Here is an 11,972-nt window from a genome sequence, read left to right on the forward strand (position 1 = left end):
CTGATAGACAGCAACGCAGCAAGGAAGTCCTCCTCTTCACAACACCAATGACTTGGTCTAAACGTCTGAACGGCTACCGGCACCTAAAACTATCTGTACCCGTTAGTACGTTATTAATACTGTGTACTTGTTTTCTCCTGGCTGTTCAGACCCAGGAGGTTTTCATCTGCCCGTGCGGGGGTATTTGAGGTAAGGAACTTCCCGGCCGGCTCTAGTAACTTCTCGGTCTTGTTCTTAGGGGGGCTACGGTACCGTATCGGTTTCGCTTCGTTTTTCACGCCGCGTTCATGTACTGAGGAAATTATAGGACTTTGGAAGAACGTAGTGCGACCTCTGGTGGTCAAATGGGATTTATGTTAAGAGGCGACAGCAAGAGTCAATCAATCAAAAACTTGTTTATTATAGAGTCGTTGTGTAAATCTTACCCACAACAATACATTTATGCCCACACAAACACACATGCATACATACATATAAAAACACCATAGTAAATCATAATATCCAAAGAACGTTCAAATCAAGGGCAACTGGGTTTGGTTCCTTGGATAACTATGACCTGTATGAACCGTCACAGACAACACAGAAGCCCTGAATTAATATATAGCATATATCAAATAGCATTGAAAATGTTACTTTAGTACAGTAAAATAATACAAACATAATGCCATTGTTAGAAAATTGCACTGAAAGTATCAAAAGTAAAAGTAAGAAAGTCATTATACAGCAAAATCACTCCTGTCAAAGTTTTATAATGATTCAGTATTTAAGTGGATTGTTTTTGCTTTGGAAAATCCACAATACTGGAAGAAAATTGGTCCATCATCAAACAGCGTTCACTGGTTAAACGCAGAGATGAGTCTTCAATACAATACAGGTTAGGGTGCCACTCAAAAATAAAGTTTCTAATTTTCATCTGCTCACCCCCCAAACTAAGTTTCCTAATAATTTTTACTGGTAGCTCAACACTGACAAAGTTTTACAATATTCAACATTTTTCCAATTTTATCATGTAATAGTAACTTTAATATCACAAGTTAGAATAATGTAAAACTCTGCTGCTAACAGTCACTTCATAAGTTAATAATAAACAAGTATTCATAAGTGTGCAGAGAATGACTGTACTGCAGCTCAAAAAACAGCTACATGTGTTTTGTTGTAGGCTAGCTCTCCAGCTCACAGAGTAGCTGCAGATTTCTATGAAGTGGACAAAACACATGCACATGTAAACCAGACAGACTTTCAGATAGACCTTAATTATGGAAGTGGCATAAGTGGGCGGCTTTGACTCAGGATAGAACGGTCGTCCCCTTAAAGGAAGGTTGGGAACCCGAAATTGCTCCTGGTGGTTGTGTCATCAGTGTGTGAATGAGTTAATTTCTGTTTCTGATGAGCAGTTGGGTCTCTGCTCATAGGTGGGTGAATGTGATGTAGTGTAAAGCACTTTGAGTGGTCGAAAAGATTAGAATGGTGATACACAAATACAGCCCATTTACCATATGTGACAGGTCATTTGGAATTGGGGGCGAAACCGGAAAATTTTCAGTCTGTAGCCGCTGAATCACTGAACCCGGTGGAAAGCTCTGAGAGCCTAAATGTGTATGTCTGCACTGCGCTCCAACAAATAGAAGTGACAGCTGCAGAAGAAGCTCTTGTTAAGTGACTTCTCTTGAAGTGTCCTTCTTTACTGTACCAGAAAATAACTGGTAGGTGGTGTTAAAAATTAGAATAATTAAGATTAACTTGACACATAGATGCGACATGGTGGTGCAGTGGTCAGCACTGTCACCTCACAGCAAGAGGTTCTGTGGATCGAGGTCCAGGCCTTTCTTTGTGGAGTTTGCATGTTCTCCCCGTGTTTGTCTGGGTTCTCTTCATGTTCTCCTGCTTCCTCCCACTGTCCAAAGACATACATAGGTTAATTGGTGACTCTTTGCCCTTAGGTGTGAACCTGTGTATGACTTGTTTGTCTCTATGAGTTAGCCCTGTGATGAACGGGCAACCTGTCCAGGGTTCACCAATGACAGCTGGGATTGGCTCCAGCCCCTTCGCCACCCTGCACAGAGTTAACTATACTACTGACTACGGCTGCAATATTGCTAAGCCAAAAATATTATTCTGATTACATGGTATTTAAACCAAATAATAACAAATCAGAATATGAAAAAGAACAGTTAAATGATATAAAAAATTACAACAATACATACTCAAGGATTAACTTACTTTGGTAGAGAAATTTTGAATTAAATAACATTTTATTGCAATGAAAGTAAATATAAAAACATTGAGCCCATTGAGCTACCAGTAAATATTAATATATCTGAATGAAACTTCTCACAGTAACTATGCATCATAAAAGGAACAGAATGAGGAGGTGGGACCTGGAAAATGTTGAAAAACACATTGGCCATTACATTGAGTGGCACCCTAATACAGGTGCATCTCAAACAAAAGAAAATTAGCTGCGCCTGTAAGTCTATAGGCATTCATCAAACTTTGCAATCGGATTTCAAATCCAAATTAAATTTGTATGTACATCCTACTAGTTACAGAAAATGTGTTTTTTCACAAACCAGACCAAAAACCTACCTTTTTTAAAAAAAACTGTTTGAGATGCACCTGTACTTTGTTTAGTTAGGGGTTGCCTGTTTTATTTTCGAAGTGAAAACTCCCACAGCTATGAACGCATCATTGGGCAGAAGTCCATTGGTTTCTATTTTAGAGAAAGGAGGGTCAGACTGACAGACTTTGAGTGATCACTTTCTCTTTTGTACTTTCATGTCCATTATTAGGCTACATTTGGGGCAACTTTTTTTTTTGTTGATTTTGCTTTCATTTTCTTTCTTTTGATTTTTTTAAGGTTGCTCAGATGCAAGCACATTGTAAGCGAAGCACTTTGAATTGCCTCTGTGTTTGAAAGTGCCATTGTATCTATGTTTCTCTAAAAATCCAGCACTCTGAAAATAAAGGTGTTTTTTTTTTTGCCTGTTAGTCACTTTAGATTTGTATGAACCCTCATCACACCTTAGTGTGGACAGGAGTTTAAACCACAGAGCTATTTTTCCATCTTGGATTGTTTCATGTGAAGGTAAAAGTGTTTAATATTTAGAAATTTACAAGACAAATGCAATAAAATAAATAAAACCATAAAACAGTGCAAATAAAACTGACCACACACAGTCCAGATTACATAGCATTTGGCCTTTTATTTTGTTTAGCCACAAGGACACACTTTAACACCATCTCATTTCCTCACAGGGTCAGTAACAAGCATACATGTATGTAGAGAATTAATGGATTGATTGATTGATTGATTTTGTTGGTGCAGTTCAAGCTAAGAGTTAAGAAGACTGCAGGTTCAATTGTAGCCTGAACATTCCTCACAAATTGAGAAAACAGTTGTCTGTGTGTATCAGGTTTAGCTGCATTCTTCTGTGATGCAAACTTTCAATTTCCTGTTAAGACTTTGTACCTGAGGTCAAAATGTAAGGCAGGCTAATATTGGTTTATTAAATATTTTCTGTCGACGGGGTCAAAACATCAAAGTAAAATGTAAAAAAGTGTATATAAATATATATATAGACAGCTTCAGCACTACACTGTTTCTGCAGCAGATTCCACTTTCACCTGGAAACCACTGCAGCATATTGTTGGGTCAGATTTGCGACCAGGCTGGGCCAGTTAAGCCTGGTTCCCACCTTCACCAGCTTTATAAACTTTGTCAAAAAATACTCCATTAACTTTCTATTATAGTCAGTAACTTTGCAATCAAAAACTTCTCTGGAGACGGTCAAGAGTCAGTGCAAAAGAGTTTATTCCAAAACAGGACAAACAAACCGGTACAACATCCCTGCAGGTCGGAGGATGAAGTCAACCCTATGGTCTGCAGACAGCCTTATATATCCCTTCTGGGCTGGTGTGCCCCCCTCCTTTCTTCATGCTGAATTTCTTATCTTCTGCTTTTATGCTGTTCACACATGTTGTTATACCACTTTTACAAGTTTTCTAGCTTTCATTCATCATTCTGTGTTGTTAACTTTCTATATTTTGTTATATTACAGGATAAGAAACTCATCATTTACACTGTAACTCAAATGTCACCCTTTTTCAGCAGTTATGCGTATATAATTTGACACACAGTTATATTTCTTAAAAAAATAACTACAGGAATAACATATGTTGTGCTATGCCTCTCATTGATGCTTGGTTTCTTACAGTAATCTTGTTGTTATACTGGCTTTTTACTACTTTTGCTTGTCTGGATCTATGCATCCACTTTCTACCGTAGAAACTCACCCACTCTGCCAAGCAGAGTCAGCAAATGCTTCATCAGCAAGTTCACCAAATGCCCATGGGTAAGTTCACTCGAAGTTTACACAGGCTCTAAGCATCAGTGGTTGGAAGTTTACAATCAACCCCTTAATCAGTAATTAAGCATGTAGTCTTAATATCAACAGACTGATACCTCGGCAGTTCATCATGTTATAACAACAGTGGATATCAGTAGACCAAAGCATGCACTTGTCACAGCAGATTTTGAACACCTGTAGCCTCTCCTGCTGTCATAAATCTACAGTAGGTAACAGTTGAACAAGGCGTGCATAGTCTCAGTGTCTGCAGTCAAAGCACCCACTCAGGAATCTTAATCACAGTGAAATTGTTACTGCATTCATGATTACAGCACAGCACTTCTAAGTAGAAAATAAGACTACCTACTAATGATTAATGATTAATGCTAATTAAGGATAATAAAATGATTAAAAATGATGAATTAAGACTGATTACTTATTGATATTGATTAAAGATAATAAAATGATTGATTAAAAATGATGAATTAAGAATAATTAATGATTACTACTAATTAAGGATACTAAAATGATCAAAAATGATGACCTGCCATTTGCTGATCATGCTACTTTCACCAAAAGACACAGAGAGGACCACACTCAGAGCTATAGAGTTTCAACGTTGTGATCTTAACTTTACACTATAAAATAATACCTTAAATGATGCCAATGCAGACTACCATTGCTCTAGCAATTAATGATATCAATTTAGTCTATAATGCTCTAAAATAATTCTCAACAATATAGAGCTTGTGGTGCAGCATCATAACTATGGAGATATTTGTGAAGTGTCAGGTAGGAATAATTTTTTTATTCAAATGAAAAATATCCTGATTCCACTGGATATCTTTGGGATGGATCACTTATTATTGATAAAGATTCTGAAGACAATCTATAAAAGTCATCGGTCCCAGATTCAGTGTCAGATGGTCTCTAACTCAGTTCTTAAAGAAACTGCCACAACTATTAACAGCCTCACTATTCAATCAGTGCCTCAAAATATAGTCTTATTTCTTTTAGCAAATACAGTGTTGTCTGATACTCAGCAGATCCAACATGGCAACAAACATGAGCAGTCAGACGACCAGAGAGGTTGTAAACGCACCATATTATATCCAGATATAATCCAGATTATCTAAACCACTTTATTTGAAAGCAAAACAGAACGTGCGCCTGAAATGTTCGTAATAATCTCTTAGTGGACAGAAAAACTGTGCATAAGTACAGTAAGCAGAAGAGGTCAAAGTCCAAGCAGGAAGTGTTTTGAGTGTTTACAACGGACAGTTTGGCTAACAATTTTACTGTTTGCTTTTCTTGTCTAAATTTGGCTAACCTGGAGGTTTGTTTCCAATCTGTATGATCGTCTGACTCATGTTTCTTGCTAACATCAGCTTAGCCAAATTCACTATTTCCATGACTCTGTAGGGATGAAGGAAATGGAGAGCATCACTCCTAAAGTGCCGTCCTTTTGTCACTTACAGGATTAGTTTGGTGATATTCTATATTTTTCGTCTTGCAGGTAAATCTCATTAAAAGACCAAAAGTAACAATGAAGTGATTTTACTCAGAAATAATTATTTGGTATGATTTTGTCCCAAGGTTCCCTATCTGAGGACTTTTGCTTTTTGATGTTTTATTACAGAAAGTGAAAACCATGACTCTTTATTATTAATTTACAGCCTGACATTGACACTGCAGCTACCCTTGATGTGTCTGAAAGTGGAGCAGTCGAAGTTGGCCACCAGAGTCTTGTCGCCAATCTTGTTGGGAACAAAGAAGAACTTGACGTGTATTCGGTTGTTTGGCTTCAGATCTGGAAACCTGTGGGTAACACAAAGAGTAATAAGAATAACAATAGTTTCGAGGTCACACTGTATATTTATATTGACTGGTGTTACCAAGATTTTGGATGGCAGTGTTGTGCAGTAAAATGTCTCAACTGGGGCTAGGTATTGAACCACAATAACATATTGAAAACTGTCAAGTACCAAGAGCTAGTTTCCAGTCTCTCATTAGATTCATAATATTGTATGCTTATTCTTTGATCTCAGTTCCTGATTTAAGTCAAATTTTTACTTTGGGAAATTCAAGTTGAAATTGAAGTCATCACTTTGTAATTATTGGTGACATTTTATAGACTGTAAAATAAATAAAGATAACCCACAGACTGATCCATTGTAAAAACAATTATTTGTTATTTGGACCTACTGTAAGCAGCATAAAACTTTATACAGGATCATCCCCATGACGTTATCTTAGACACACACTCACGTTTTTACAATCTCCTCTTTCAAAAGGCCACTTCCAGTTAGAGTCAGGGTGCAGTCCTTCAGCGTCTCGTCAACTGGGTTCATAAAAACCACTTCCCCAGATGCCTCACAGTTCAATCTGGTTGGACTGGACACCTGGAACACACACATTTTAACAGATAAATCAAACACACTCAAACTGAAACAACACTACCCATAATGCATGAAGATGAGAGAGAAAAATGGAGAAACAAGGTGGGAAAGCCCAAATAAAAGGTACAGTATGTTCTTAATGCCGAAGAGTTTGCAACGTATGCTTAAGGGGATATCTTATTACATCATGTCTGTAATCACAAAATTCAAAATATTGGTAGTCTGTAGAAAACAATTAACCTCATTGCAAACATTTTTTTGTCAGTAATGCATTATACTATTCTGGTTCTTAGTGGGACTAAACTTATTTTCATAAACATAAAGTACATGTTTCTTTGTTTATGTGTGTGAGGGCAAACCCTGCAGCAGCACACTGATTTAGCTCACACACTGAACACATTGCACTTACATAATAATCTTACCAGTGGGGAAAAAATATCAAAAAGTAAGACAGCCTGTAGTTTACAGGTAAAACCAACAAATATATTAGTAAAACAGCAATCAAAAAACTACATCATCACAGAGTTGCGCATGGCTGTAGAGTCCTGTTATATGGTCTTGTTTATAAATTGTCTTGTTATATATATATTATAACTAAGACCCAGACTTTGAGTATGATAAGAGATACTAACAGCTTTTAACTAGTGTAACAGACACCTGAACAAAGTCTGATGACAGGTGATAGATAGATAGACAGAGACAGAGGTTTTCTACTGACGGTGATGGAGATGGGAGGGTTAAGCAGCACAATGTCCTGCGCAGCCAGGTATATGTTATTTGGCTTCTGTTTGTCCGTGACCATGACTGAAACCTTCATGCTTTCACACTTCACCATGTGTTTATTGTAAGCCAAGAATGGGACCAGGATAGGGATGGATAGATCTTCAAGAGACAAGAGGAAGAAAAGGGACATTTCACATCGGTTCAGTTTCACAAAAACATACAGTACTTTGAGATATCTGTCTTCGAGAATTCTGCATCCAAAATTCAAAAGCAACATCTCTGTCCAGAGTAATATCTACAGAAGAAGATTCACCTCTCCCAGGCTGCAGTGTCTCCTTTTTCACCTCAGTCTGAATGGTCACAGCTGGTGAGCCGTTGTGCCTCATGGCTTGGACACTGATGTTGATAGACAGCGGCCTGGCAGCATTGCCCACAGTGCCCAGCACCAGCTTTAGGCTCACATCCCTGCCGTTCATCGGTTTGGACACCTGAAGTACCCCACAATGAGAAAAATAATGATGTACTGTCATACACAGACCTATCCTGTATACAGGGATATCACCCCATTGAAGCCTGTGTGAGCCAGTACTATAAACAATTTTCAGTATAGTATAAGTGACTAATCATCTGCTTTATTTACTTTTAACCAAAGTCCTAACCAGTGGGTTGCAGAGACTCTTTGAGGGATGGTGGCAAAAATGAAAAAACGGCTCCAACAAGGACACTAAAAATGATCAAAGGAATAATTTCTACTGGGGATGGGGGAACATGTGCACCTCACTTTAAGAGTTTCAGGTTGGTTTTCTTATTTTTTCTCTTTTTTAAAAAAATTAATTAATTTTTTTACCTGTCCTGCCTCTTAACATTGGCTGTCTGTGGTGCTCCAGAGTATGCTGAACCACACTTCAATGTAATTTGGCATAATTAACTGACCATAAGTAATGCTGAATATATGTAAAATAAATAAATAGATCCCAGCAGCCTACGCATTTCTCAAATGTCACAAATTTTACATCAAATTTATCTTCAATAAACAGTGGTTATGATAAAAGTAGTGCAGACTTCAAGATGCAAGAAAAGAACAAAAATAATTACGATGCTCTTAGCTTTTGACTAGTGGGAATGAGGCACTTACAATCATTTCTAAAAGCATCTTAAGTTACAATGCTTCTGGTAAACACTTCTTTAGCTTATGAAGGTCTGAAAGATGAATTTTATAATCTTCATAATTATTTAGGGAAATGCTGCCCCGTTGAAACAAATGTCTCCCTCTTTGAGGAGTTACTGTAAAAATCACTCTAAGGATAATTTGTGACAGTCCCCCCAAAGGCTCCATTGTCTCTTGTGTTCATCATCTACTTGCAAAATCTTAAACTCCACCAACTATACAACACTACCACACATACATAATTACAGTTATAACACCAAAAAGAAAAACCTCAGAAACTAAGAAAACATTATTTCACTTAAAATAAGATATAAAACATCCTGTTCAATAACTCTAAAGGGAAACTTTGGGTACTGTGACGTACCTCTTCAAATCGTATGGACACTTGCGGCAGTGGAGTGATGCAGTCTGGGGTTATTTCATCATTCACCTTTATCGGTCCACTCTCGACTGGCTTTACATTGGGGGAGAGTCTGGTGACAGCGTATTTGAAGACAGACCTCTCCTTCTCTGATCCTGTTAGGGTAGTAATTCAGTCAATTTCCACCGTTCTTCAGTTGCTACAGCTGAAGTTTGTGTGTGATCTTTTTGTCAGATGAACCCACCCTCTCTGTATTTGTAAGAGTTGGTGATGTCCATCCTCTTGTTGGAGCCAACAGACTTGGTGGAGATATTCTGACCAACTCGTTTAGTATCAGACAAGATATTCACTTTTGAACCATCAGCTTTGATCTGTCATGACACACAAACACAGACAATAGAAACAAAACATCTGAAACAAAATTAGCTATTTGAAATTTGCTGCAGACCTCAAATATATATTTGATCTATCTCTCTATCTATCTATAGATAGAGATATAGATATAGATTTGAGCTGCTCACTGACCAGCCAGTCAATACAGTCGGCATTGACCTCTGCAAAGACAAATGGTACATCATATTTCAGGTCTGTGTCTCCGTTAAGAATGCCTGTGACCGAGGCAGGACCGCAGCAGTATACACCTACAGGAGGACAGACAATTAAAATCATAAAATGGAGTAACAAACTTCTCAACTGACATTGAAGGTTTTTGTTCCACAGAACAGTTTTCATCCTGACCTATTGTGTAATGCGACTTTAAGCCACTATCTGTAGGCTTTAAAATGTTCTTACTTTGGTGCCACATGGTGGTCGCATGATGAAAGCTGTGTTTGACTTTGATCCAAACAAAAACCTATGCCTGTGCCATCATGTAGTCACATAGAGCTTGTAGACATAGTCCTGTTATACAACAGGAGTACTATGGCAAATCAATAAAACGGGCAGCGCAAGTGTAGGTGTAGAGCTAAGAGATTTAGTCGATTAGTCATCGAGAGAAAATTTATCCACAACTATTTTGATAATCGAAATATTGTTTTAGTCAAATACCAAATATTTGTCGGTTCCAGCTTCTCAAATGTGAGGATTTTGGGCTTTATTTGTCCTACATGTAAGCAAACAAGATAAGCAAGCAGGATGACGTGGGTGTGTTGTTGCAGGTGAAATGCAAAAAAGCAAATTCAGTTTGAGCATTCTTTTATTTATACTCCTTTGTTCAACCCTGAACCCTTTTTATGTGTGCTTGTACATATTTGATTAGCCACTGCAGTTTGTTTGTGACTTTGTTGCACTTCCTTGCATTCACTTCCCCATGCGTTCTGCAGAAGCAATGATGAGGAAGCCAGAGTTTTTTGCTGCAGTGATGTTAATCTTCACTAGTACTACTAGCCAGTTATACACATGTTTTGTTTCGTATATTCATGCCCCCCAGAGGATCATTGTAATGTTTTCAATGATTCCTGATCTTGATAGCACCATGAGGTCAAAGTTTCCTCTTGAGCACAAGAAATATAAACATCTGTCAGGCAGATTACCCTGATATTTTCTGAGAACAATTATGAACCCCAAAGGATGAAACCTTTTCATTCATCTCCATGAGCTTTCTGCTTGTGCCACCAAAATGTTCAACTGTTCACACAAGACATCTGAAGTTAAATCATTATTAGAAACTAAGAATATGCTTCTAGAAATGTTAATTTGCATGAAAAGATAAAACTTTTTTATTCTGAATCCCTATTTGGATAAAAATTGGATTTATTGAATTTCATGGATCAATAAAATCTCAGATTAGAAGGTCAGCATGTACAAATAGGACAAGAAACAAGGTCATTAGAACAGGGTAGAAAATGTGTAACAGTTTAAGTTTATGGAGATAAACAAGTGAGTCTGTACCATCGCTCTTCTCCTGTGGTGTTGGGTCCAAAACTTGCCAGCCGTCATATTTGCCGTCTTTTGCCAGGTCTGGCCGCCTCATCCACCCCTCCACCCACACGTGGAAGTTCCTAAAACAAAAAACATTAGTCTGATTCTGCAGCAGTGCAGTAGGCTGAGACAATCTATCAGGAGCACCTTCATCTGCTCAAAGTACAACACTGTGCTCATTGTAACTCTAAGATTTTGGTTTGAAAGAAGTGTACATACTACAGCACCTGAAATTATATTCAACAATAATACTCTTTCTTTAAAGAACTGCTCCGAACATGTTTTAAGAAAATACATAGAATAGTCCAGCCCCCTTCAGCAGATGAATGTGAAACAGTCTTTAAATGTCAAACTCTGCACATGCATCATCGTGCACAGTGAGGGTCCAACATCAAGTGAATAACTATAAACAAAACACATTTAGGATGTTTGGGATTATTTTGACTATTATTGAACTATTGAAAAAGAAATCTAATTTAATCATTATTTTTATATTGACAAGGGATCACATTACTGCTTATATGTAAAAAAGGTCACTTGTATTTTTTTTGGTTCACTCTCTCACCACTCTCATAGTGTCGTTTCCAGCCTCAGGATGCTGCTGTTTTTTGATTAAAAAATAAATAAAAAGCTCTTAAATCCCCTCTATACACTACCTGCTCCACACCAAACAGCAGACATAGTTAGCTGTCAGCTGGAGAAGAAAGTGGATAATTTAGCAGCTAAAGAGCCAGATTAGTTTGTGGAGACCAAACCGGAGCTAAAAGGAGAGAGAATTTGAATAAATGCTAATATTGCACTGTGCCTGCTGGATGCATGTATGCATTCCTAACACGTTTGTCAGTTTTGTGATTACAGTGTTTTTCCACTAACACAAATATTTGCTCTTCTCCTTAATGGCAGTAAAGCATTACCTTCAACAGTCCTCATGCTGCACATAAATGACTTTTAAAGTTCACCTAATGTTAACTTGAGGCTTCAGCAGTCTGACTTAAGTGAAGATGCCTACTTGATTTGTTGACTCAGACTGCTAGAGCATTATATTAGCTTCAGCT

The 11,972-nt window shown here is 37.7% G+C and overlaps 1 protein-coding gene across 1 annotated transcript in view; it reads right to left on the reverse strand.

Annotated features, from left to right (window-relative positions):
• Positions 1 to 5,057: 5,057 nt before the first annotated feature.
• tgm8 (transglutaminase 8) overlaps positions 5,058 to 11,972 on the reverse strand; it is a 19,036-nt gene continuing 12,121 nt past the window's right edge. Inside the window, exons 14-22 of the mRNA XM_046029635.1 lie at positions 11,294 to 11,320; positions 10,888 to 10,997; positions 9,523 to 9,638; positions 9,242 to 9,368; positions 9,001 to 9,152; positions 7,782 to 7,956; positions 7,464 to 7,627; positions 6,615 to 6,748; positions 5,058 to 6,164 (exon numbers count right to left, since the gene is read on the reverse strand). Coding sequence (XP_045885591.1) covers positions 6,017 to 6,164; positions 6,615 to 6,748; positions 7,464 to 7,627; positions 7,782 to 7,956; positions 9,001 to 9,152; positions 9,242 to 9,368; positions 9,523 to 9,638; positions 10,888 to 10,997; positions 11,294 to 11,320 — 1,153 coding nt within the window. The 3' untranslated portion in view covers positions 5,058 to 6,016. The remainder of the gene's footprint in view (positions 6,165 to 6,614; positions 6,749 to 7,463; positions 7,628 to 7,781; positions 7,957 to 9,000; positions 9,153 to 9,241; positions 9,369 to 9,522; positions 9,639 to 10,887; positions 10,998 to 11,293; positions 11,321 to 11,972) is intronic.

This window comes from Micropterus dolomieu, linkage group LG18 (genome assembly GCF_021292245.1).
Source record: "Micropterus dolomieu isolate WLL.071019.BEF.003 ecotype Adirondacks linkage group LG18, ASM2129224v1, whole genome shotgun sequence".
Taxonomy (NCBI): Eukaryota; Metazoa; Chordata; class Actinopteri; order Centrarchiformes; family Centrarchidae; genus Micropterus; species Micropterus dolomieu.